The following is a 24,534-nucleotide window of genomic DNA, read 5'->3' as shown; positions in this document are numbered from 1 at the left end:
TCTGCCGCCCCCAGGGGCCCGGGTCCAAGGCTGCCCGAGGGCGGAGGGCGGGGGTGGCAGAGGCCAGCACTCAGGCCGCAGCGCCCCTCCCGTGGTGACAGCGGGGCTCACTGGGCCGTCCATCCAGCCCCAAGGCCACCAGCGCTAGGAGAGAAGAGGACTGACCCCGCCTGTGTCCCGGTGAGACGCAGCCGATAAAACAGATGCTAGGCGTGCCGGCTCTTTCTGGGACTTTTATTTCTTTAAAATAATTCATACAAATGGTTACGGTCACAAACATGATTTTAACCAAAATATTGCTAGCCTACCACATCAGCAGGACGGCACCGCGCGGCCAGGCGCCGCAGCCCCGCCGCCCGGGACGGAGGCCCGCGCGCTCCTCTGCACCGCTAGCGACGCCGTCTTCGTTTGGAACAGGGGGGGTTCATGCCAAAGTTAGGAAAGACAGCCTTTGTTTTGTTTTTCTAAATTATTCTAAAAATAAGACAAGCAGGTAGAAAAAACAATGCACTGAGTGGCGTAAAAAGAAAACGGGGAGGATTCATTGTCCTGAGAAGTTTGCCAACTGCTTGGTTCGGGATGCGATCCACACACAAAAGGGAGAACGTCTGAAGCAGACCCGCTGAGCCCTGCCTCGGGCTTCTCCTGCCGACAGCTAAGCAAACAAATCCTTTGCGACGTTCTAAAGACTGTACACAGACGGGGACACTCATGATAGAATTAACTACTGACTCTTCCGCTGCTGAGCGGGGACGCAAAGGACACGGCAGCGGCCGGCCCTCGGGACAGGACAACTACAGCTGCTGCGGGGAGAGGGCGTCACCGCTCACCCTGGCGCCCGGACCGTCCCGGAGGCCGTGGCCGCCTGCGGCGCCGCCCCTGCACACACCCGTCCGAGGGCTTGGCCGGTGCCCAGGCTGCGGAGCTCTGCCCGGGCTACAACTGGTCGCTCGCATGGTCTCTATCTGCCTCGGGCTTGACGGTTTGGCCGGGAGAAGGCGCGTGGGGTGGGTGGGACACGGGGGGCAGGCCGTGGGACAGGGACATGGCGCTGGGGACGATGCCTTCGACTGCGGCGGGGATGCCGCTGGGGGCCACGCCCACGACGCCTGGGGGGTACCTGCTGGGAGAGGAAGGAGGCAGGTGAGGCCAGCGGGGCAGGACCCCAGGCTGCGCCTGAAGGCCGCCTGCTGGGGGACGCCGTCCCACTCCCTGTGTGGCCACCACCCAGACAGACGGTCTCACGTCCACCGGGCCCTGAAGGTCGCCCCCGCTCACCTGTAGGCGGCCCCGTTGAGCTCGGGGTGCACCACGGCCGGGTCCACACTGGCCCAGTGGGTGGCGGCTGCCAGGTGGTCTTTGTTCACGCAGTTCTTCAGACTGTCAGGGATCCGGCCTGGGGGACGTCGGGGAGAACGGGAGGGACGGCGCCCGCGTCAGGCGGCTGCCAAGGGGACCCCAGAGGCAGGGGCTCCACCGGGGACACGGGCAGTCTCCACAGACTCGCTCCCCTTAGGCACAGCCGGGTCCTGTCTGGGCAGTGTTGCCCTCAAAGCTCGGGGACCCCCAACCCCAAGCAACCGATCTCAGCTCAGCAGTGCCCCCCACCCCACCTGCTTGGCCCGGGGGTTTCAGTCAGAAGCTGACAGGGCCAGGCCCGGAAGGCTTACACGTGCAAGTGACTTTTTACAAGGTGGGGGAAACACCCCACGAGCTGGCACCCTGAGCAGGACAGCCAGAGAGCGCCACACACGCGACGCGAGGGCCCGGGCTGCGCTCGGCCCCTCCGTGCTTGGGGTCTGCCACGCCCGGCCCCGGGCGGCCGTCTCCCTAGCCACGCCCCCCCCACCCCGCAGAAGGCGCCGCGGCCTCGGGCCCCCGCCGGCGCACCTGTGACGGCTCTCCGGATCTCCCGGGCCGCCTCCTCACGCATCTCGATGGAGGCCTGCTCGCTGTACCAGGCCGCGTGTGGGGTGCAGATCAGGTTGGGCGCGTCCTTCAGGGGACCCTGGCTAAAACTGCACGGCACACAGGAGGTCAGAGGCCCTGCGCCTGCCCGGAGCCACACCCCACCCTCCGCCAGACTCGGTGGCTCCCCCCGAAAGACAAACCTGCCCACGGGCTCCTGACCGCAGTGGGGAGGGGCCTTCACGGGGGGTGGGGATGCTGCCCGCCCCTCCCGCAAGTGGCTGTGAGCTGCAGACCCCAGGCCCTCCGGACACTGCTCCGTCCTGGAAGGGTGAAGACCCGCCTGGAGCTGCCCGGCCGCCCCCGACGGGCGTTTCAGCCGGGAGGCGTCTGACGTGGCCACGTGGGGGCAGCCGCCTCGTGCCCCCGGGCACTCAACAGGACGCCTGGTCTGAGCCCTTCCCACCACGTGCAGGGGACTGGGCTGTCCTGGCCTACAGTGGTGGCCTCCCCCCGCTCTGAGACTCGGCCAGGGAGGAAGGTCTGCCCCACGTGGGATCTCAGTGCCCGAGGCCGGGGCCTGCAGGCTGTGGTGGGCGTCGGGGCCCCACTCCCTCGCGGCGCTGTGGCCGCCGGGTCGGACGCAGGCAAGCGCGGGCCGTAAGCGGGTGAGCGCCGGCTCGGGGACCCCAGGGCACCCCCGGCAGGCACCTGAATGGCTCTGACTCGTGCACGTCCAGGGCCGCACCGCGGATCCGCCCCTCCTTCAGGGCCTGGGCCAGCGCCTTCTCGTCCACGAGGCCGCCCCGGGCCGTGTTCACCAGGAAGGCCCCTTGTCTCATCTGGAAGACACGACAGTGCGGCCTGAAGACACTCCCCCGCCGGGCCAGGAAGTGGCTTCCCTGCTCCCCGGTGAGGGATTCCTTGTGACCCCTATCTCACCCCAACTAAGCCCACCCCGTCGTGGGGCTCCGGTGGCCGTCCACCAGCTCGGGGCAGCTCGTGCCTGTCCGGGCCCCACTGAGTCCTCGGGGACCGCACAGCCCCGGGCCACGCCCTGTCCCCCAGAGACCCAGACCCACTGGGTGAGAACCAACGAAGGTGCCTGGCCTCACCCTCTCCAGGGCTTCAGGAGCCTGGGGCGGACAGCAGGTGAGGCCCCAGGCGGGCACACTGAATGTACACGCACGCCCACCCACACGTACACGTGCACACATCAATGTAAGTGGCCGCCCCACACTTAAATACACGCACACACACGTGTGTACAAGCCCACGTGCACACACACACGTGGGGTGGGCACCATCGTCGAAGCTGACCCGCCCCCACGTGCATACACCGTGCACGCCTGCAACACAGGTCTCTGCGCACGCGGGCACTTGAAAGGCCCTGTGCCGCGGTTCGGGGAAGAGAAGGCCCCGTGGCAGGCCCGCGCGGTGGCCGGCGGCCGGCAGGCGTGGCGGGCAGGCGGGGGCCCCGGGCCGCACACCTGTTTGACGGTGAAGTCGTTGATGAGGTGGTGGTTGTGCTCGTTGAGGCCGCAGTGCAGGGTCACGCAGTCGCTGTGGAAGAGCAGGTCCTGCAGCGTGCTGACCCGCTGCAGCCCCAGCGCCCGCTCCGTGCCGTCCGCCAGGTAGGGGTCATAGAACAGCACGTTGAAGCCAAAGGCCTTGGCCCGCAGCGCCACCGCCTGCCCCACGCGACCTGGGGGGCGACAGGGTGTCACCGCGGCACCTCTCTGGCCGCCCCGCCTCGGTTCCCCGTCTGCCCGGGGTGAGCCTGAGGCGTCTGCCCCCAGAGGCCCAGCGGCAGGACGTGCGCGGGACGAGGCTTTGCAGAGAAGGGGCGGGGCTCCGGGGGGCTGGGGAGCGCCGACGGGGGCCCCGCGGATGCACGGGGCGGCGAGGCAGGGGCTGCAGTGTCAGGATAGGCCCCAGTGCCCCGGGGGCTGAAGCCCTCTGTCCTCGGCTCCCGAGAAGACAAAGCAGGGGAGCAGCGCAGGCCAGGAGCTGGTGGGGGGGGTGGGCAGGCACGCCAGGGCCCTGCGCTTGGGGCCACGGGACACCATGGAGGCTGGTAAGGCGCCAGCGCAGAGGGCCCGGGGAGGACGGGCACCCAGCGGTCCTGCCGACCCGCCACGGTGCCAGCGCCTCGGAGCAGTCACTCACACTGCCCGGTGGGCGACGCTGGCACGGAAGCCCCCGCTCGGCTGGCCTCGCCTGAAGCCACTTCCCCTACGACGTCAGTCCCCGGTTCCAGGAACCAAGAGAAACCCGAGGAGGATTTTCACTTTTATGAGAAAAGGCAAAAGCGAAATTGCGCTCAGCGCGTCTGGCAGGTGCCGTTACAGAGCCCCTCCTGTCCCCGGGAACCGCGCTCCGTGTCTCAGTGTGGAGCTGCTGTGGCCTTGGCCTCCACGAGCGACACGGGTCCAAAGGCTGCTGCTTCTTCCCTTTACGCCACTCGGGCCACAGGTTCCAGGGGACCACTCTGCTTGGGGCGGTGGGGAACCAGAACAGAGACTCTCGGAGTCCCGAGGGGCGTGGGGAGGGCCAGAGCAGGTGCCCAGGGGCCGTGGTCCCCAGGGCCGCCGGGCGCTGGTTGAGACGCAGCCTCTGGGGCGTCCCCGCCGCACTGAGTGTCTTGACAGACACTGCCTGGAGGTGGCCGCCCCAAGCCCACTGGCCAGGCACAGCAGCTCCCCATCCTGGCTCCTTCCTCCCGGCCTGCATCCCATCGCGTGGCCGGGCCATCCCTGCCCTCAGACAGGCCGAGGGCGCGGGGGGCCTAGGCGCCGGGTGCAGGGCACCCACAGGGCTACGGGGCTCTGGCCAGCCCTGGCATCTGTGCGTGCGCACCCAGCAGGACAGCACGTCGTGTCGGGGAGGGACACCCCTGTGCCCCACGGACGCCCGTGACCCCGACCCCCTGCACTAAGCAGGCGCGTCTGTGCCCTGCGGTTCCCCCACAGCTGCACGAGGCGGCGCCTTCGCCGTGGAGAACCTGTGAAACAGCTGATGGGGCTGCAAGGAGCTACGGTCCCGCCCATGCTGGGTGGCCCAGGTGGACGGGCAGGCCCCTCCCGCCACTCTGCCCTCCCCTGCTCCCCCAAGCCCTAAGGCCCCCGCCCCCCGCCCACGTCTCCGTTCCCTGGTTTGCTGTCTGAGCGCAAGGGGCCCAGGGCTGGCCCAGGACACCGGCCTGCAGGGCACGCGACTGAGCGGGTGAGTGGAGGGAGCAGCCTCCGTCCACCCAGAGCAGGGCTCAGGGCAGCCTGCCCGGCCACCACCCGAAGGCCTCGTGTGTTCAGTCGCGGGGCAGGGGAACGGCAGAGCGAGCGTGCGTGAGTGTGCGTGACCACACGAGCACGTGTGACCCCAAGAGCACCTAGTTAACATCTGTTGTGTGCGTGGGCCCCACTAGGTGCTCCCGGGGTGGAGAAGGACCAGCACAGTCTCTGGGGCAGAGACCCCTCAGCCCCACGCTGTCCCCTGGCTGGGGACCACGCGCTAGCAGCATAGCGCAGCCCCAGCCTCAGGGTCCACAGAGCCTGCGCACGGGGGCGAAAGCCATCGCACCTAGCCCGATGATGCCCAAGGTCTCCCCGCGGATCCTGGCGGCTCCGGAAGCCACCTCTCGGATCTGCTCGACGCTCTGGACCCGCGTGCCTTCCCGGAGCGCCTGGTGCAGCCACGTGGTCCTGCGGTAGAGGTTCAGGATGTGGCACAGGGTGGAGTCGGCGGTCTCCTCCACGGACGCGGCCGGCACGTTGCAGACGGCGATGCCTGCGGACACGAGATACGCGGGGCAGTCGCTAGAACGGTCCTGGGCCTCACGTCCCTGCCCCAGGATGCTAGGAGACAGATGCAGGTTACCTGCCCCGTGCCGCGTGGGAAAGCCACCCATGGGTCCAGTGGGCAGACAGGGTGGGGGACAGAAGAGAAAGAGGCCACCTGGGCGGATGCCCACACCTGCTTCTGCTCCTCCTGGACCACTTGCCACTGAACCTTCTGGAAAGGGGTTTTGGCCAGGCCACCCCTCCCCAGGCCCCGCCCCCCCCACCCCCCCACCCCCCCACCCAGCTCGGCTTGCGACAAAACGTTAAGACAGGGTCAAGAGATCACGCAGGGGAGACCGAGCGACAACAGAGCTGGAGGCCCCGTCACACTCGGGAACAAGGCTGCCGCCTGACAGAGGACCAGGCCCTGCGGAGGTCTGGCAGGGATGACCGCACAGCACGCCCCAGACTGTCCCTGGACGAAGGACGGAGCCCCAGCCCGTGAAATCGCGAGGCAACGAGGACCCGCTCCGCGAACGGGGACGAGGCCCGGAGGGCGGCCCAGCTCAAAAAGTGCCCAGACTGCAGCCTGACACCGCGGTGCCTTCCTGGGGACAGGTGATAGCGGGGTGAGGGAGCTGGGCTGGCAGAGCAGAATGAACCCTTGGGACGTGTGGCAGCCGACAGCGGGAGCCGTTTTCACGCTGCAAGTCTGAGGCCGCCGTCGGTGACCGCGGGCCGTGGCAGGGCGCGTCCTGACCTGCCCTTACGCCGTGACCAACACAGAGGATATGGAGAGACTAGACCAGAACGTCACAAGAGGCTGAACGCTGCACCCGGAGAAGCATGCTGCAATCTGTTTCCGTGAGTGTGTCACACACCTGTGTGTACACGCTCCCACGCGTCCTAAATCACAACACAAACCTCCTTTCCCAGCAAGTCTCGTGCACAGGGCCGCGCAAACCCCGACACAGATGTGCTGGCCGCCCCCCCACCCCGGGCTGATGTCCCTTCCCCGCGGTCCCCAGGAGGCAATGCAGGAGGGCGGCGGACACGCCGCCCACAACGCCCGGGGGCTTTCTGAGAGATGCTGCTGCCACCCTGCACCTGCCTGAGGGGAGCTGGCGTGGGGCCCACACGCTGCCGGCCTCCAGGCCACCTCCAACCAGGCAGTCGGCTGCAACGGGACTCTCCTCTTCCCCGTAAAACCAACAGACAAAACGTGATGAGGTCACACCAAGGGAGCAGTGCGCAGAGTTGCAAAAAGAAGAATCCAAGTCCGTCCTACCTAAGTCCCCAGCTGACTTGATGTCGATGTTGTCAAAGCCGCTGCCGATTCGGACGATTATCCGCAGCGCCTTGAACTTCTCCAGGTCCTCCCTGGTCAGCGTGATGGTGTGATACATCAGCGCCCCAACGGCCTCGTTCAGCACCTGCAGTGAAGGGGGCACGTGAGCCGGTGCCGCTGCGGGAGAAGCCACGCGGGCACTCCCCCCAAGCGCGGCCCCCGCTAGGCAAGTCCCAGGGCTCCAGCAGGTTCCCACCCGAGCGGCCTTCCCTCCGGTGCGCATGGCAGGCCCTCTCAGGGGGAAGGTGCCCGATCCCCATGTGAGCGGCCTGCAGTGACCCGAATATGACAGATCAGCAAACGCGCGAAGCACACCGAAGGTCCCTGCCCCGGTCGACACAAGGGACGGCGCTCTGCCTGCCTGACGCAGGGGGGTGGGCGGGGGCTGCCTTCTCCTTGGGCACCAGGCGCTACTACAGACGACAAACACCTGGTGCTGGGAGGACCCGGCGCACCCGAGACCTCCAGACCCCGCCGATAGGATGAGAAGCCAGCGGCCACTTTGACACACCGTTCCTAGAACAGGAGCGGCCGCAAGGCCGCAATGCGCTCGGAGCGTCGGATAAGTCCCTGGGGACAGTGAACGTGCCGCAGTGAGCAGGGCACCACTTTCAAATGGGGAGAGGGCTGATGTGCCGACCCCGCCGTCACCGTGCACAGAGCCCGGCCTCCAGGTCCGCCCTGCACGGCCCAGGGTTGGAGGGTCACCCCCCCAGAAAGGAGCAGGGAGCAGCCGCAGCCCCTGCGCACTATCCACCGCGCCGCGGACCTGGGGGGCCGCCTCCCCCCAGCCCCCGCCCACCACTGGGAGGGGCGTCAAGGTCGGGTACGCGCTCCGGGCGCGCCTGCGCCTAAGGTGGGCCTAGCCAGCTGCAGCCCGCAGGAGGGGCCCGCCAGCTCTGTCTCTGCACCCGTCGGAGCGTGGCCGGGGCCGTCGCCCCGAAGTGCGGGGCTCCAGGACACCTGGGGGCGGCCCGCGTGTCTCGGTGAGTCTGTTCCAGGCGAGGCCCACGCGGGCAGGTTGGTGCCAAGCGCACAGACCTCCCCGTGGGCGACGTCCGCCCACCATCGCGCCCCGTGCAGAGCCCCGCCCACGACCCCCCTCGAGGAGACCCCCCACCCACCTGCCAGCTTAAGTCCATAAGCTCTGCCGGGGCCGGGCCCACCAACGTGTGACGCACCTCGCTCCTGGGGGGTGGGGGCGGGGAGCGCGGGTCGAGGAAAGCGGGGCCACAGCCCAGGACCGTGAGCCCGGTCCGCAGCGGGACGCAGTCTGGCCAAGGCCAAGGACGCATGGTCTGCCATCTCTGGGCCCAAAGGCAGGGTCTGCTGAGCAGGCCCACCCCGTTCCAACGCATCATGTAATCCAAATCCTGCCGTACTTGGGAACGAGGTTTACTCCTCCCTAACGGGACGTTATAATCAATGACGTCTCAAATTCAGTGAAACAGAGTCCGCTGGGAACCCATGATGATGTGTCTGCGGGCCCCCCTCTGGACCGAGCTTCCAGTGCTCACCCTGGGTCCCCCAGGGCAACAGAGGCTGCTGGACCACAAGGGGCCACATGTGAGCTGAGGCAGCAAGCAGCTGGCCCGTGGCTGACGCAATAAGCGGGGTGGAGCGGGCTCTGAGCGTTGGACGCAGCGCAGGGGACTGCAGCCCCGGGGAGACTGCTAACGGCCCCAGCTCGCCCCTTCTACGATGACTGAGCCCTGGTCCCAGCCGGACACGTGACCACCCGGAACTCAGTTTCCTCTGAGGCTGGCCTGGCCTCCGTTCCCCTCCTGCTGCCTGCGGTGGCCTGGAGGACACGGCCACAGGGGACCTCACAGAAAGGACCAAGGTAAGGGCAGCTGGGAAGCAGCGCAGGGGGTCCTGGGCCCCTGACCCTGCAAGGAGGCGACGGCGCACTGCCAGCCCCACTCTGGCCCCAGCTCAGAAGATCTAGGAAGCTCAGCTCCGGGAGCAGGGGGCTGCCAGTGGGCGTGTGAATGGACCAGCTGGATCATGCCCGAGTCCTGACAGCTTCCCCGACCTCCTGGGAGGGCCACAGACGCAGGCGCAGACTTGCGGTGCCGTGACTCGACGGGACCCGGTGTGGACGGGGTGAGGCCTGACGTGTGACAGCAGAGCAGCAGCAGAGGACATTAAGCAGGGGCACGTGGGGAGAGTGGGCAGGAAGATACAGGGCAGTGGACATGGCTAAGGCCACGGGCAGGTGCAGGGGAGAGGGTAGGGCTCGGCTGGCGGTTCCCCCCGAAGGCCCCTCTGGCCGCCCTGTGCTGTGTGGACAAGAGCTGCTGAGGAGGGCCCCCTTGGGGCAGGTGGGCAGGAGCGGGGGGGCAGGCTGCATGCAGACAGAGATCTGTTGGTGCCCGCGTTGTCCGGCACGGCTGGATGCTAGAACCAGAGAGACGGACACGTCCCTGCCGGCACTGGGAGGGGCTGCCCCGGACACAGGGGCAGATGTATCAGCTGGACGCCCGTGGGGCCCTCGGCTACAACGGGCGTGCGGATGGGCTGTGGGCAGGCGGGGCGGGGCAGGTGGTCCTCGCGGCTCGGGCGCGTGTGCAGGGCCAGCTTTTCCTGAGCGTTGCACCCAGCTGTGGTCCTTAAGTGTCCTGGGCTGCACTTTTTTTGGTTTTTTTTTTGCGGTACGCGGGCCTCTCACCGCTGCGGCCTCTCCCGCTGCGAAGCACAGGCTCTGGACGCGCAGGCTCAGCGGTCATGGCTCATGGGCGCAGCCGCTCTGCGCCACGCGGGATCCTCCTGGGCCGGGGCACGAGCCCGTGTCCCCCGCATCGGCAGGCGGACTCCCAGCCACTGTGCCACCAGGGAAGCCCCCGGGCTGCACTTTTAAGCAGGGATGGTCCACGACGGTCTGAACGTTTCTAAAGCTGGAGAGACTGTGTGGCTTCCAGCGCTGGCTGTGCTGCAGCAAAACCCCACGTTTGCTTGTTTCCTTGAGGTGAGAAGTGAGCGGATCCCTGCAGACCCTCTTCAGGCTCCAGTCTTGCTGCCGCTGCCCCCGGGGCACAGTCTGCCCATCAGCACCGACCGCCCAGTACCAGGCATTCCCAACGTCCAAATACTCCGTGTGACGCACGCCAACTGGAACTGTTATTTCAGCTTTCACTTGCATTTCTGGGTGTGACTCAGTCACCCAGGTACGTTTCTGGGTAAATTATTTTTTTCACGCCTGGTCCTTCTACTGAGCGTCTCTCGAATCCCAGGGTACCCGGAGAAGTGTTCTCAGAGGGGAGCCCGGGTTCCCCTCAGAGCAGCGCCCACCCTGTACCAGCTACAGGAAGAGAGCACTGCAGGGGCACCACGCTGCCCCGTCCAGACTCCAGGTCCACGCTCCTGCTGGCTCCTGACCCCTTTCCTGGTTGCAAAGTGGCCATGACACCCCCGGTGTGGCACTGACCTCCCAGCGTCCACTGCTGCCAGCCTCTACCTGCTGTGTCACCAGCTAGTCAATGACCTGGCGTCCTCAGGTCCACAGGAGGAAACGCAGCCCACCTGGCCAGGCGCTCAGAGCAGAGGGCCTGAGGGGTACTCACTGGGCACCACACCAGAGGCAGGCCACCGGTCAGGGCGCCTCCTCGGCCCGAGCCTCCCCTCCCAGCATCTCACACACTCACACACACACTCAGGGCGCCTCCTCGGCCCGAGCCTCCCCTCCCAGCATCACTCGCTCTCACACACACACACTCACACACACACTCAGGGCGCCTCCTCGGCCCGAGCCTCCCCTCCCAGCATCTCACACACTCACACACACACTCAGGGCGCCTCCTCGGCCCGAGCCTCCCCTCCCAGCATCACTCGCTCTCACACACACACACTCACACACACACTCAGGGCGCCTCCTCGGCCCGAGCCTCCCCTCCCAGCATCACTCGCTCTCACACACACACACTCACACACACACACACCCTCAGCGACTTCTCATCTTTCCAGATGGACATGTTCTGTGAGAGGCCACGCAGACGGCTCGAGGGCTTTCCCGATGACAGGAGGCCCAGGTAGAGGGACAGCGGGCTGAAGACCGCAGACAGGTTCCCCCAGGCCTGCTGGAGCGCCACCCAGACTGCAAGCTGACAGCCCGGCTGCCCCTGCTCTGTCCACACCCCCCCTCCCGTGCCCACTTCCCACTGGGATCTTTCTCCTGTGGGTTGAGGAGTCTGAGTATTTCAGCTCTTCCCCCCCCGACTGTTACACGCACTGCAGACGCGTCTCCTTCGCCCCCTCACTTCCTGTTGTGTGTGATTTCTCTCGCAGGGAGACTGTTGTGACCGCCTTGTACGCGGATGCCCCTCCTTCCCACGCTGTGCTTTCTGCAGAACTGCCCACGTTTGGTCCTGTCCTGACCAGGGCAAACACGCTCCCCTCAGACGCCCCTCTCACTCTTGGTGACGGCGGCCGCGCACGAAGGTGCCGGCCAGCATCCCCAGGGCTCGTGGGCTGACCAGTCCTCTCTGCCTCCAGGGTCCTCAGGTCCCACCGACTGGGAGCCACCCCCCCGCTGGCTGCAATGCCTGTTTCTGCGTTTCCCCTGGATTTTACTTCATGTCTTACCCGGCCTCGGCGCCTCCCTCCTGGGACTGGGCGCTTCACTCCAACGAGGCCCCCGCTGGTGCCCCTGGAACCCCAGGCGCGTCCCCGTGTCACTCCCACCCTGGCCCGGCCCCTCAACGGGACCCCAGGTCTTCCTTTTCCACGGCCCCCTCCACCTCACGGGCACCTGATCTCTGAGGAGCTTCGGAGAGAGCGGCGGAGGGGAGAAACGCCTCCGCCGGCCCCGCGCGTGGGCGGGCGAGCGAGCCTGGCTAAAACCCTCCTCTCAGGGGCTTTGACGCGCCCAGCTGGGGCCGCTCCGGTTCTCGTCCCCCACCCCTGACGCTGGTGAAATCTGGATCCTGAATGGCAGGGCCTCTGGGGCCCCCGACACTCATGCTGGGTTCGTGGCAGGAGCCCGGGAGCCTCTGTTCAGCTTTGGTAGTTTTCCTCGTGTTGTGGCGAAAACGTCAGCCTCTCCTCCTTAACGCTCAAATAACGTCGGATGGACGTCCAACCAGCTGTGAGGAGGTAGAAACCCCTGATCAGACGTGACGCGTAAGACAGGCTGATACTTCCCTTCTAGGCCAAAGCCTGCAGCCAGGTGGTCCACGGACCCCGTGTCAGCTCCAGAGCCACCAGGGTCCTGGGCTCCTGTCTTGCTGCCCCGCCATTCCCAGGCTCCCCTGGCTCCACACGGATTCCTTTTGTGGTCTGGGTGGCTGCCCAGGCTCCAGCCATCACATCTGGTTTCCAGCCAGCAGAAAGAGGGAAGGTGGCTCTGCACACAAAGGCTGCTGTCCTCTCCCTGGCTGCACTTAGTCATCTGGCCACCCCTGGCAGCAAAGAGGGGGAAGGAAGTGCTTGCCCGGGATGGGGAACGGGAAGTTCCCGAGAGCGGCTGCACTGGCCAGCTGGGCCCGGCACCCCCGCGGAGTCTACGAATCTCTCCTCGCTCCTCATCGCTTGCATCTTTCCTCTGGGCTTCCCCTGACTGTGTCTTGTGAGCTTCCTATTGAGGTTTAAACCTTCCGCTCTCATTTTAGTTTCCAGGAGCTCCCTCTAGTTTTCCTGTGGTTCCTTTCTCACTGCGTCCTGCCTGGTGTACAATCAGGCGTTACCTCAGGCCTAAGGACCCCAATTACACAGTCCTAACGTCTCTTCTGTCAGGAGCATAAAATTCCGTCCCCAGGACACTTTTTCTGCCTGTTCTTCTCTGGCAGGCAAGGCCTTTCTGTGGCTTCCCGTGGGTGTCAGGAGGCGTAGGGCTCGGGGGGGACGCCACCTGCCCGTTGGGGGGGGCTCTGAGGGCCCTATGCCCCTCCCCAGGGGTCTGTCAACATTCATTCATTCCTTTATTTATTTATTTATGGCTGTGTTGAGTCTTCGTTTCTGTGCGAGGGCTTTCTCCAGTTGCGGCGAGCGGGGGCCACTCTTCATGGCGGTGCGCGGGCCTCTCACTGTCGCGGCCTCTCTTGTTGCGGAGCACGGGCTCCAGACGCGCAGGCTCAGTAGTTGTGGCTCACGGGCCCAGTTGCTCCGCGGCACGTGGGATCCTCCCGGACCAGGGCTCGAACCTGGGTCCCCTGCATTGGCAGGCAGACTCTCAACCACTGCGCCACCAGGGAAGCCCTGGGTTTTATATTAATTTGTTGAAATAGTTTTGGTAAGTTACAGTTCTGAAAAAAACACGTTTTGTCTTAGTTTTCAAATTTACTGGCAAAACTTGTTTTAGTACTGCTTACAGTTTTTGAACTTTCTCTCAGTATATCTCTTTTTCATTCCACTACTGTTTTTTTAAAAAGTATCTTTTTAGTTTGAAGCGGTGTAAGGTTCACAAGATGCTGCCAACGAGGGGGATCCCGCGTCCCCTGGCCCGGCCCGTGGTGGGCAGCGAGCCTGCGCCCGGGAGGTAATCTGTGCACCCAGGTGCCCTTGGCCGTCTTGTCCTTGCTTGTGTGCTGTTCTGTGGAACTTCACCGTGGGTCTGTTCAAGCAGCCGCCTCACAACAGGACACAGAAAGCAGGACTGCCGTCGCCACAGAGACACCCCCGTGTTAGCGGCACCTGAACCCGGCACCTCGGTCCCCTTTGCCGGCCCCGTCACGGTGGCTGGCCAGAGTGACGACGCCCGTGACCCTGAAGAGCTGGCTGCTCTGGCCCGGCCGACGCCGGTGCCCGTGGCTCACCCTTCCTGCTCTGCCCAGTGGGGCTCCTCGGTACCCGTGCCAGGCGGAAGGCCACCTGGTTCCCTCTGGTTCCGGCCCCGAGGAACGAAGCTGCTGGGGGGCTCGCGGGAGGTGTCTGAGTGGACGTGTGCTCCGCTTCTCGGGGGGAAATGCCGGCACTGGGGCGGCCAGGCAGGTGGCCCGCACCTGCTGAGCTTTGGGCAGCCGCCGGCCCGAGTTCCCGGAGGGGCGGCCCGGGCGTGCACGCCACCGCACTTCTCTCACCCGCTTACTGCTGCCTCCCCTTGGCTCTGGACCGTCGTCAGCCTTTTCCTCATCCAATTCTGCCCGCGGCCCATCCCCTCCCCTCGGTCCCTGAGACTTGTGTCAGAGGCTGGCTCCCCACCGGGCCCCGCACCCCAAGCCTCCGTCCTGCCGCTGACCCAGGTGGCTGTCGAGTCTGCCCAGTGAGCTCTCACTTTCAGCTTCGCTGTTTCTGCTCCTAGATCTTCTAAAAACTCCCCCGAAGCCTCTGCCGTCGTCACGTCTTCTGCTCTCGGCTCCCTTGCAGTGCTCAGGCTTGGTTTTCACGCTGTGGTGGCAGCAGCAGACACCACGCCGGCCCCGTGGGTCCCTCTAGTCCTTTGTCTCTGCTGGGTTTTGCTCAGTTCTTTCTTCTCCTACTATCTTGTTATCTTCGACTGTGCGATGAACATTGTGCTAGGAGGTGATCTGCAGAGACAACTGGGGGCCCAGGCCTACGGGCTCTTCCCGTAAAGAGTGCCGTTCTCCCTTGTCTCTGCCAGCCACCTGAGCGGAGGGCACAGGGGCGCCTGTGATCCAAGTTCAAGGCTTGATGTGGACGTTGCGGGGCCGGTGGGGGGACATGTGAGGGTGCATCTGGCCCCAGCTCGTCCTTTCTCCAAGGGTCCAGCCCAGAGCCAGGGTCCAGCGGGGCTCCAACCTCACCAGCCCATGAGGCTGCCAGAGCCGCCCTGGCCTCTCAGCCGCCTCTTCCGGCACAGCTGACGCCCCGGCCCGGCGGGCACGACCTGTCCACCCCTGCGGCATCGGGGCCTCTCCTGACCCTGTTGGTCTCCGAAGCACCTTGGTTTTATAAACCTCGGTCCAGCTTCCTCACTGACTCAGGGGAAAGGTGCTTCTGAAGTACCCGGTTGGCTGTGACTACAAACAGAAACCAGGTTAACATACTTCCTGTCCCAGGGAAGCTGAGAGCTGCAAACCGCGTGGCACAGGCTCAGGGCGTCCCGGCGACTGCCGCGGCCTGAGTCGTCAGGTGATGGTGGTGCAGCATGCCCGCCCCCCGCACCGTCCACCGCAGCCACGTCCCCAGATGCCACTTTCTGGGAAAGAACTGGTTATAATGGAGACATCCCACCCCCGCCTCCCGACAGGCCAGGTGGTGAGGGCAGCGCCACACCTGCCCACTCCAGCAGGAACCCTGGGACACCTGCCTCAGCGCTGGCGAGGCCACGGCTCCCCACCTCCCGCCCCCGCCCGTGGTACCTTCTCGTGGATCTCCTGTGTGGACTGTGCGTCACAGAAGGCCACTGTGGCCACGTCCTTCAGGATGGGCATCTCCACCGTGCAGTCCCGGCCGTCCAGCAGTGCCACCAGGGGCCGGGGGTGCAGGGGCCCGTTCATGATCGGAGGTCGGACGCCTGCAACGACAGGGCCGGACGCTCAGCTTCCCGCGGCAGCACAGCCCCCGCTGAAACCTCAGCCCACCCCAAGGACTTCCAATTCTACGTGTCCAGCCACCAGGATCTTTGTCAAAAATAAGTTAAAAACCAGGAAGGAAAACACACTGATGTTTGCCACAGCTCAGTGCCACCTGAGTGGACACCGACGGTGGTGACTGCCCCCCTCCACGGATCAGGGCCTCGAGGATGCAGAGGCCCTGGCAGCCCCGCGCTCCAGCTGGCGTCCAGACACGCAGGTTGGAACGATGGGCTCGGGGACGCACCCGACGTTTCTCTTGCACTCGATGCTGTGGTGTTGCCACCCAAAAACCCGGCAGGGACCCACCCAGCACCAGCATCGCCTCTGCTTGTAGGTTTGAGGAGCAAGAAACCCTGTAAGGGTAGAACAGGGTCAGGACACGGGAAGAAGGCCAGAACCCCTCACCGCCCCAAAATGAGACAGCGAAGAATGATTAAACACTCACTCCCTCCACACGAGGCCCAGGTGGAGACGGTAGGGCTTCACAGGTGACACGCGAGACAGTGGGGGCCGCACCAGCCCGCCCCCTCACCATGGCCCCGCAAGGCTCGCCCTGGGACGTGGCAGCCGGCGCGTGCGGTGCAGGACGAGAACCGGGTGCGGGTTCCGCGGCGGCCCGCCAGCGCCCACCACCCACGAGAGCGCACGGCCGTCAGGACCGGCGGCAAAGGCGCCAAGACCGCCGGGAGGGCTCCTGGCGTGGGGTCCAAAGGCCAGGACCTCCCTGGTCACCTCCCCCCGCGTCACGAGCAGAGCGTCCAGGCCCCCTCTGTCTGTGGTGCGACGGCGGGAGTCCTGTGCAGACGGTGCCCTGGTCTCTCCAGCTCCACTGGGAGAACAGCGACATCTCACTTAAAGATGTTACTCATTTTAGCGCGTGACAAACACCCGCTCCCAGCCTCACTCAGCTGGAACTTTGCCCAACATCGATCCACGTGACCGCAAGAAACCGAGCCCTCCGGGTCTGCGAAGGTGTCTTAGCTGAAAGGCGCCTGCAGAGCCTCGTCTGAAGCGCCCAGCGGTCAGAGAGGACGGGAAGCCCCAACGGAGGGCACTGCGACCGGGAGGGCTGCCAACCGCAGCGTGTCCACGGGAACGCCCCGAGAAACCCCGCGCCGACCTGCAGCCTGGCCGGGCGCCCCTCCCTCGACACCCTCGACAGAAGCAAACCCCACGGCAAACGTGAGGCCCGACCGAGGCCTCGCTGGCCCGGGCGACTCGCCCCCTCGGGACGCCCCTGTCCTAACCCCAGCACACGCAGGGGGCCCCGGAGCAGCGCCTCCTCCACGGCCGCGGGGACACCGGCCTCGGCGGCCTCACTCTCCCGAGCCCCGACCAACCTGACATCTCTTAATATGGGCTCGGCTTCCACGACCATGAATTCGACTGTTCAAAGCGTCTATCTTCAGAAGCCCCCTGCAGAACTGCGTCCTGTCACTGGATCCTCATCCCACGTCTTTAATTGTCTCGAACCAAAGCTCCTAGGCTCCCGTCCACGGCGACCACTGAAGCCCACGCCGGGTCAAAGTCTGACTAAAAATTAAACACAAGAGACACGTTAAACACCACTGAGGGTCAACTAGACTCACGAACCTCAGGTCCATGGAGGAGGGGCTTCCCTGCACCTTGACCCCAAGCCCGTGGCTGCCGGGCTGGGACCTACCTAGAACCAGGCCCGGCCCTGCGTGGGAGTGACCGGCGGGGCCACGGCTCGGACGCAGAGGCAAGAGGCTCACCCCGAAGGTCGCCGCCACGTACCCGGGAGCCCGCCCGGATGCCACCGTGTGCACTAGCTGGGAGGCCTGGGGACAGGACGGCCCAGAAAGCGGGTCTGTGGCCAGTTCCGCAAGCTCCTATCTCACAGGGCCCATCGCTTCCTGGGTCCGTGACGGGGCACAGGCCGCTGGGGGAAAGGGCCCCGGGACACAGACCCTGACCTGGACGCTTCCTGTACCGCACCCCCGAGCCCCCCAGGCGGGGTCCCGGGACCAGGGCCAGATTCAGGTGCAGTCCTTCCCAGAGAGCTGCCCAGCCGTTCCCAGCGGCCAGGACGACCTGGTCATGACCCACACCTCGGGCACACCCGAGCCCTCCCTGATCCGGCTCAGCTGCGGGGACTGGCCAGCCGCTCCTGAAAAGCTCCAGCCGGCCAGCCAGACACAGCCCACGACCCCAGGACACGGGCGGCAGGGCCAGGGGGCAGCCTGCAGCCACGGGCCAGCGGCGGCCCTCAGTGCCTACCACCCAGTGGGGGTCTAGCACCCGAACTGACCTCACCGCCGGCTCCCAGGCGGCCTCGGCCCCTCTCAGCCCCGTGCGGCCACGTGCGCCAAGGCCCCCCGCGCTCCCACAGGCGGGGGTCACGACGCCCCGGCCCAGGTCCCCGTCCCGCCACACCCGCTCTGCTTCCCGGGCCACGCAGCGTGGACAGCAGCCCCGCCGCGAGGGGACTCGTGCCCAAGGGGTCGCGCTACCAGAGCTCCCGCAACTCACGCCGGCCCCCCCCCCCCATGCAGCCACGCTCCCCTCCGGAATCACCAAACACGAGGAATCGGAACGCTTCCACCTGCAAACAGCAGAGGCTCCTTTGATCTAACTTCCTCCGGTAGAAACCGTACTCAGAGAGCCGTAAGGCAGCAGGTGTCACCCCACACCCCAGACACGGCCCCAGGACAGGACGACACCCCCAGCACCTCAGGGACCCTCAGTGCCAGTCCTCAGGCCCTCCTCACCTTCCTACCCTGATTCTCACAGGAGGGGATCGGGAACGGCGACGGGGGTGGGGTGCCGGGCCGGGCGGCAAGGACGCTGCCTCGCTTGCGGTCTCGCTGGCTCTGGGGCCCCAGCCTCGCTCCCGCTGACCGACCACACCGCCGCCGGCGTGGGCACCCCCGCTGCAGAGGCAGGAGAGCGAGCTCCAGGACCTCAAACACCTGCAACCCAGGCCCCACTGATCCCATCGTCTCTTCCAAAGTCGGCCCCAAACTCATTCTAAACTGCAGGGGCAGCACAGCAAAGCACCGCGGCAGTCAGCTCCGCACAGCCGAGTCAGGCCGACCTAGGCGCCTTGCCCTCCTACCCGAGGGCCCCCGGGAACCACACGGGAGACAGTGTGTGCAGGTGATGGAAACCCCAGAGAAGTCACAGCCGGCCGTCTGGTCACGAGGACTGCTTCAGTCCCCTCCCTAAACCCTGGAGTAACCAGGGCCAGCTGCACTGGGAAGCAGGACAGTGCCCAGCCGGGCCTTCCCTGGCTCACTCGCGCTCCCACCAGCCAGCAGCGCCCCTACACGCCCGCTACATGCCAACGGCCAAGACGGTTCCCTGTCCCCCGAGGGCCCGGGGCTCACAGGCCTCAAGTGCGGCCCAGCACTGCGTCTTCCCAGCCCTGGTGAAACAACCTGGACCCCTGGGCTCTCCCATGTCCACCGCCCACCAATCCTTCTGTGAAAATGGTCTCAAAAGGAAGCTTTGCTTTGGCACTGCTGAGCAGCTAGAAGGAGCCAGATGCATCCCTGCTTCCCCATGGGGGTGGTGGGTGCCTGCCCGGAGCAGCTGGCGGGCCTCAGAGGCCAGCCTGCACAGACGCAGGGCCCTGGGCAGGTCTCAGGCCCAACGTGCAGACAGGAGGCGACCTCTGGTGGGCACTGCAGACAGACTGGGTGAGTCTGGCTCTCCCCTCCCCGGCCCCAGTGCCCTGTGGGCAGGACGGCAGCGTCCAGCAGTGGCTGAGACACAGGGATCCAACCGTCCAATTGTGCTTGAAATAACAGCAAGACCATAGTCGCAAGAAGCTTCTGGGCTCGTGCTGGGGACGCTCATGGGTGAAAACGCTAAGCTGCACCTCGTTTCTACAAATAAGCCAAACAGAAGCCCCGTAAGTGACTTCATTGCTCAAGACACCGACGGGAGAGCCCCTGGACGCACAGGGCAGCAGGGGGTGCGCTGGAGGGTGGACAAGCTCAGGCCAGGGGAGGGGAGGGTCACGGTTAAGCCCAGAGCAGGCCAGCAGGTAGCCCCAGGGACCTCAGGGCCACCAAGCCACCTCCTACAGCCACCGCTGCCCCAAACACCCTGCACAGGAACTACAGGAGGCCTTCTGCCCTCCGGGGGAACAGCCCCCCGTTTAAAGAGGGAGTGAAGGATGGCTAGAGAGGGCAAGGCCCGTGGCCAACAGGCGTGGACCCTGGGGGTGGCACGCAGGCCACGTCCCACGCGTCCGGTGGGTGCAGTGCCACCAGCCTGGCCCCCCGGCCCTGTGCTGACTGGACGAGTCTCAGGGGCTCCTGCCCTCTACTCACCCGCCTGTCTCTCGGGAGCCACAAGGGTCTGCACCCCTCCCCCACCAGGTGAGCCAGGGGCTCGGTTCGTGGCCGGGGGCGTGGCAGGGACGGGGTTCTGGCCGGAAGCCCCCCCGGCCAGATTCCAGACACACCTGCCCCTCCCCCTTACTAGAAACTGGACCCCATCTGGGAGGGTGGGACGCAGGGCCGGCTCCTTGCAAAGAAACTCGGGGGACCAGATACGACAGGGACGGCCCCAGCCCCTTGGTGACCTCAGTGACCGTGAGGGGCCACCCTGGGGAGCGGGTGGCTGGCAGCCAGGACACCTGTCAGGACGGAGACTCTGTCCCCTCAGCGATGGGACAGCCGAGGAGCAGACGGGTCATCTCCCGAGGGCGTGAGGCTGGCCCCAGGTTCCCGGGTGTCCAGACGCCCTCCCTGGTCAGCCCTAGACCCGGGGCTCTGGGCGCAGGAGGGCCCGTCCCGTCCTCACTTGGACCCTCTCCAGCACCCCCCGCTCTCCCCGCACCTGCTCACCAACCACGCAGAGGTGCTGTCAGGGTGGCACCTGCTGCCGGGAGCACCTGCCGGGGGCCACGGCCCCGCACTTCCAACACGTGACACTCCCGGCCTCACCTCCTCCCACCACCCCCAGCTTCCCTGGTCTCCTCCTGCCCGCCCAGTTTCTGCTCAGGGATGGACGTGGGTGCCGGCTGACCACTGGGGCCATACGGCCAGAACACGAGCTCTGCCAGGACAGGCTTCCGGGGGCACCCAGCGAGCACGTGGGAAGGGAGGGATTTCTGACGACCAGCCTGGCGCACAGACGGCTCTAGCCCACGCCAGAGGCGCCAGGCGCCCGCCACGGGCAGAGGAAGCCCGTGCCCAGAGCGGGCAGCGCCGCGGCCCTGGGCTGTCCCGGCTCCCGGGCAAACGCCGGGAGCGGGCGGCGGCCAGACCTGCGGGGCCGAAGAGGACGTCCGTGCCAGCCGCCACCCAGCTCGGGCCGACAGGAGGGCGCTTGCTGAAGGCCTGGCAGGCGGCTGCCCTAACTCCCCGCCCAGACCCTAGGACCGGTCGACACTTCCCTTGAGCCTCACCACGCAGCAGCGAGAGGGACAGGAAAGGACGAAAGGGGACTTGGGCTGCGACTTGCATTCCACGCCAAGGGAAGACGCCAACGACGGGGAGCCGCATGGGGGGACGTGGACACTCGGGCACCGTCTTCGCGCTCCCTCCTGCCCAGCTCTACACGCTGGCCGCGCGGCCCTCCCCCCCGCCACGCACCTAAGACGCGTCCTCGGCCACGGCTCCCCAGTGTGGGGCTACCCTCGGAGGGTCCAGGGGCTGCAGCTGGCACGCTCTGGGGTCACCCGAGTCGCTGAGCCCCCCAGACCCATCACGGCGCATCCCTGGCACCAGAGCCTGCAGGAAGCCCAGGCTTCCCGAGAACCCGGCCCTCGGCCACACCACGCCCTGAGCACCGGGTCAGGGTCCCGGGCCAGCTCCCGCCTCCTTCCACAGCACAGATGAGCATCATAAGCTCAGCGCACCCAGAACTCACCCCCAGAACGGCCTCTGCTCCTCTCCAGCCCCAGTAACTGCCCCGCCCAACCCAGGCCCCAAACGCGGCAGCCACGGACAGGGTCTCTGGCCCCACGGCCCGTCCAACGGCCAGGCCGGTCTCCCTGGGGCCCACGGCGAGGGTGTGCTCTCCTTACTCCACCAGGCCTCTGGCCCGCGCGCCGCAGAGCCCCAGTCACCGCAGCCGGGGCCTGTCACGCGCACCGCTCAGCAGCAGGAAAGGCAAACTCCTTGGCACCGCTGGCGGCCGCTGCCCCTGCCACCTCCCCACCCTCCTGTGTGAAGCCAGCACCGGCCCTCCAGCTTGACCAGCAGGCATGCCCTCTGGAAAGCCACCTCCCGAGACAGGAACCCGAGGACCCAAGGGCGGCCCCGCGCCTGCCCCCGCGTCACTCTGCCTGAAGAGCCAGCAGCAGCCCGCCGTCTCCAGCTCGCCCCGCTGCCCACAGCCCAGCCGTCTGGCCGGGGTCCGCCGTGTGCCCTGGGCAGAGTCTGGCTGGGGTGGGCGCTGAGCCCCTGCAGCCAAGGCCGAGGCGCTCCCGCAGGCAACGCGTGGCCACGTAAGACCTCCAGCAGGACCACCAGCCAGAGTCAGCCTCAACTTCGCAACTCCTCGGAGACCAAAAGGTGCCCCACACACGTGCTAGATAAAAACCGCGACAGAGGCGAGGATGCGCCACCAAGACTGCCCCACGCGCGTTCACCTCTTTCACCATCTTCATGTACGCCCACGTGCGTGCGTGTTCTGCTACCTTCGTGATGCTCAGAATCCCGGAAACGAGAACGTCATCCACGTCGAAAGAACGCAGGTTGGGGCGGATTCATCATGATGCCACCGTAACTTAGGGAATGTCACCTTCCTACCTTCCAGAGTGAGGTTTCACAGCTGCTGTGTGGAGACCCTGTCCCTCAGCCCCGCCCCCGGCCCTGTCCCTCCATCCCCAACACCTGGCACACGCTCACTCATGTGATCCCACCTCTTCACACGCTCCATCCCCACTTTACAGACATGACACAGAGAAATCAGTGTTGGTCAGGGGCTCAGCTGGGATTCCCCCAGGGACAATTCTGTGCTCTTGGCTGCTGTGGTCACTCCCCCAGAGGCTGAAAGATGCTGCCCCATTCAGGAGTAGACAGGCTACACTGACCCACAGGGCATCCCAGACGTCCACACTGCTGGGAACTGGTTTTCTCCTGAGTATTTGCCTGTGTATGCTTTTATAGAAATAAAGTTGTTTCTCTTGAAAAGTGGGGGGGTCCTGGACAGGTGGAGGACGCCCCCATGGGATACGACCGGCAGTCCCGGCTCTGGACCCCCTTTGTGCGAGCCAACTCTCCAGCCACCCAGAGAAGGGGGAGCTGGGTGAGGGGCTTACCCTCGTGCTACTCAACTCAGAGCACCCGGAAGAAAGCCATCCCACTTCCCGAGAGCAACCTGTCCTAACCAACCACGAAGAAGAGCATCACGAGAAAGGGGCTGCCCCGGCCAGGTTCCCGGCTTAAGAGGCTGCCAGCTAAAGGCCGTCCTCCCGGCAAGCCCAGGGCCGCTGCACCCTTCCGGGACAAGCAGGCACCAGCCAGAGAAAGCTCCGTCCAAACCCGCGACTCAGGTGCCGCGGCAGCTCCTCCCTCCACAGGCCTCGGAGCCTGGGGCCCCGACCTGCAGGCCCCAGCGGCAGGGTGGTGGCGCTGGAAGCTGAGGGTGGGGGCCCTCCCCTGCCGACAGGATGCACCCCTACCATGAGGAGGCCCCAGCCCGGTGGCTGGAAGCCCGGAGAAGCTGGGGCTGTGCAAGGGTGGAAAAACAGGTGGGCATGACACGGAAGTGGCCTGACGGGGGCGTAGGGCAGCGGCCGGCAAACCAACACCACCCGTGGCGCCCCCCAGCCCCAGGCTCAGGGCCCCCAGAGCTACCCAGGGCACGGAGAACGCCTGTTCCTGACACCTTTCAAAACAGGAAGGGCACAAGATGCCTGGAGACAAACGGAAGCGGGTCACACCTGTGCCGTTACTCAGGTGGAAACGGACTCATAAAGAAAAGGGCGCCCTGCCGCCACCTCTGCCGAGTGAGCGGGAACGGCGCGCCTCCCAGCTGACGCATCACTTCTGTCATTTCAAAACGAGTAAAGATCTCAAAACGGTCATTTCATTTCAAAAACGTCACTTCAAAAACGAGTAAAGATCGCCTGCGGGAAGACCCGGCGCCGCGGCCCCGCAGAGAGGCCGGTTCGGGTCCGAGGCTGCGGCCCCGCACGTCCCCCGGCTGCGGTCCGAGGTCCGGCCCCGAAGGACGCGGGGTCACCGGCGCGCCCGTCCTCCCTGCGGGGCCCCGTCAGCGGGGCCCCGGCCAGCCCGGCCCTTAGGACGGACGGGCCGCCGGGACTTGCGCACCGAGTGCGAGGTCCCGGCTGCGGGGGTCCCGAGGCCCCCGCGCCCCTTTGTGCCACCTGCGCGGGCGGGGCGGCGGCGCACGCGCACGCAGCAGCACGCGCACGCGCACGGCGCTCCCTCGGTCCCGCCCCCAGGCCCCGCCCCCGGGCGCCGGCGCGCGGACGCCGGCGCGCACGCGCACTCGCACACAAAAGCCGGGGCCCGCGCCCGCCCCGCCCGCCCCCGCGGCCCCGCCCCGCCCCGCCCCCGCGGCCGGAAATGCGCGCGCGCGGCCTTACCGAGCGGCAGGCCCTTGTTGAGCAAGTGCGAGCTGCCCATTGAAAGGCGCGGGCGGCCGCGGGCCCCGACGAGTCCGGAGCGCTCCGCCGCGAGCCCGGCGCGTGGGGCGGCCTGGGCGCCGTCCGCTGCTCCGCCCGCTCGCCTGCGCCCGGGCGCCGCCGTGCCGAGCCGCCGCGCCGCGCCAGCAGCCGCTCCACCGGGCGGGGACAGGGCGCGCGCGCGGGCGGGGCTTCCGGCGCGGCGGTCTCCTGTTTCCAGGCGCGGGCGCCGCGCAGGACCACGCGGGCGGCTGCAAGCCGCGCCCGCCCGCCCCGCCCGGCCGCCAGGCTCCCCCGCCCCCGCTGGCCGCGCCTTCCCGGCAACCGCGCAGGCACCTACCCGCACACACCAGGCGCCTCCTGCCCGAATGAGCACACGCACTTGCTGAGAACCCCCAAGGCCCCACTTGCCCTACACATGCACACGCACCTGCTCTGAACCTGCCAGGCCCCA

At 66.5% G+C, this 24,534-nt stretch overlaps 1 protein-coding gene across 8 annotated transcripts; it reads right to left on the bottom strand.

The window, feature by feature from the left end:
* Window positions 1-213: 213 nt before the first annotated feature.
* Window positions 214-24,256, bottom strand: CTBP1 (C-terminal binding protein 1). 8 transcript variants are annotated; one of them, XM_060013123.1, is made up of 11 exons: window positions 24,042-24,256; window positions 16,846-17,038; window positions 15,290-15,444; window positions 6,975-7,119; window positions 5,487-5,693; window positions 3,398-3,612; window positions 2,620-2,750; window positions 2,112-2,231; window positions 1,891-2,018; window positions 1,279-1,396; window positions 214-1,123 (listed from the first exon to the last, which is right to left on the bottom strand). In XM_060013123.1, exons 2-11 carry the CDS (start codon window positions 16,850-16,852, stop codon window positions 937-939), a joined length of 1,413 nt encoding a protein of 470 aa, XP_059869106.1. In that variant the 5' UTR covers window positions 16,853-17,038; window positions 24,042-24,256; the 3' UTR covers window positions 214-936. The 8 variants fall into 8 exon arrangements, with proteins under 8 accessions (XP_059869106.1, XP_059869108.1, XP_059869107.1 ...); XM_060013125.1 differs by having other exon boundaries at window positions 16,846-17,034; XM_060013124.1 differs by lacking the exon at window positions 24,042-24,256 and adding an exon at window positions 23,373-23,820.
* Window positions 24,257-24,534: the final 278 nt, after the last annotated feature.

This window comes from Delphinus delphis, chromosome 5 (assembly GCF_949987515.2).
Source record: "Delphinus delphis chromosome 5, mDelDel1.2, whole genome shotgun sequence".
In the NCBI taxonomy this organism is placed as follows: domain Eukaryota; kingdom Metazoa; phylum Chordata; class Mammalia; order Artiodactyla; family Delphinidae; genus Delphinus; species Delphinus delphis.
This window is presented reverse-complemented; position numbering and strand designations above follow the sequence as displayed.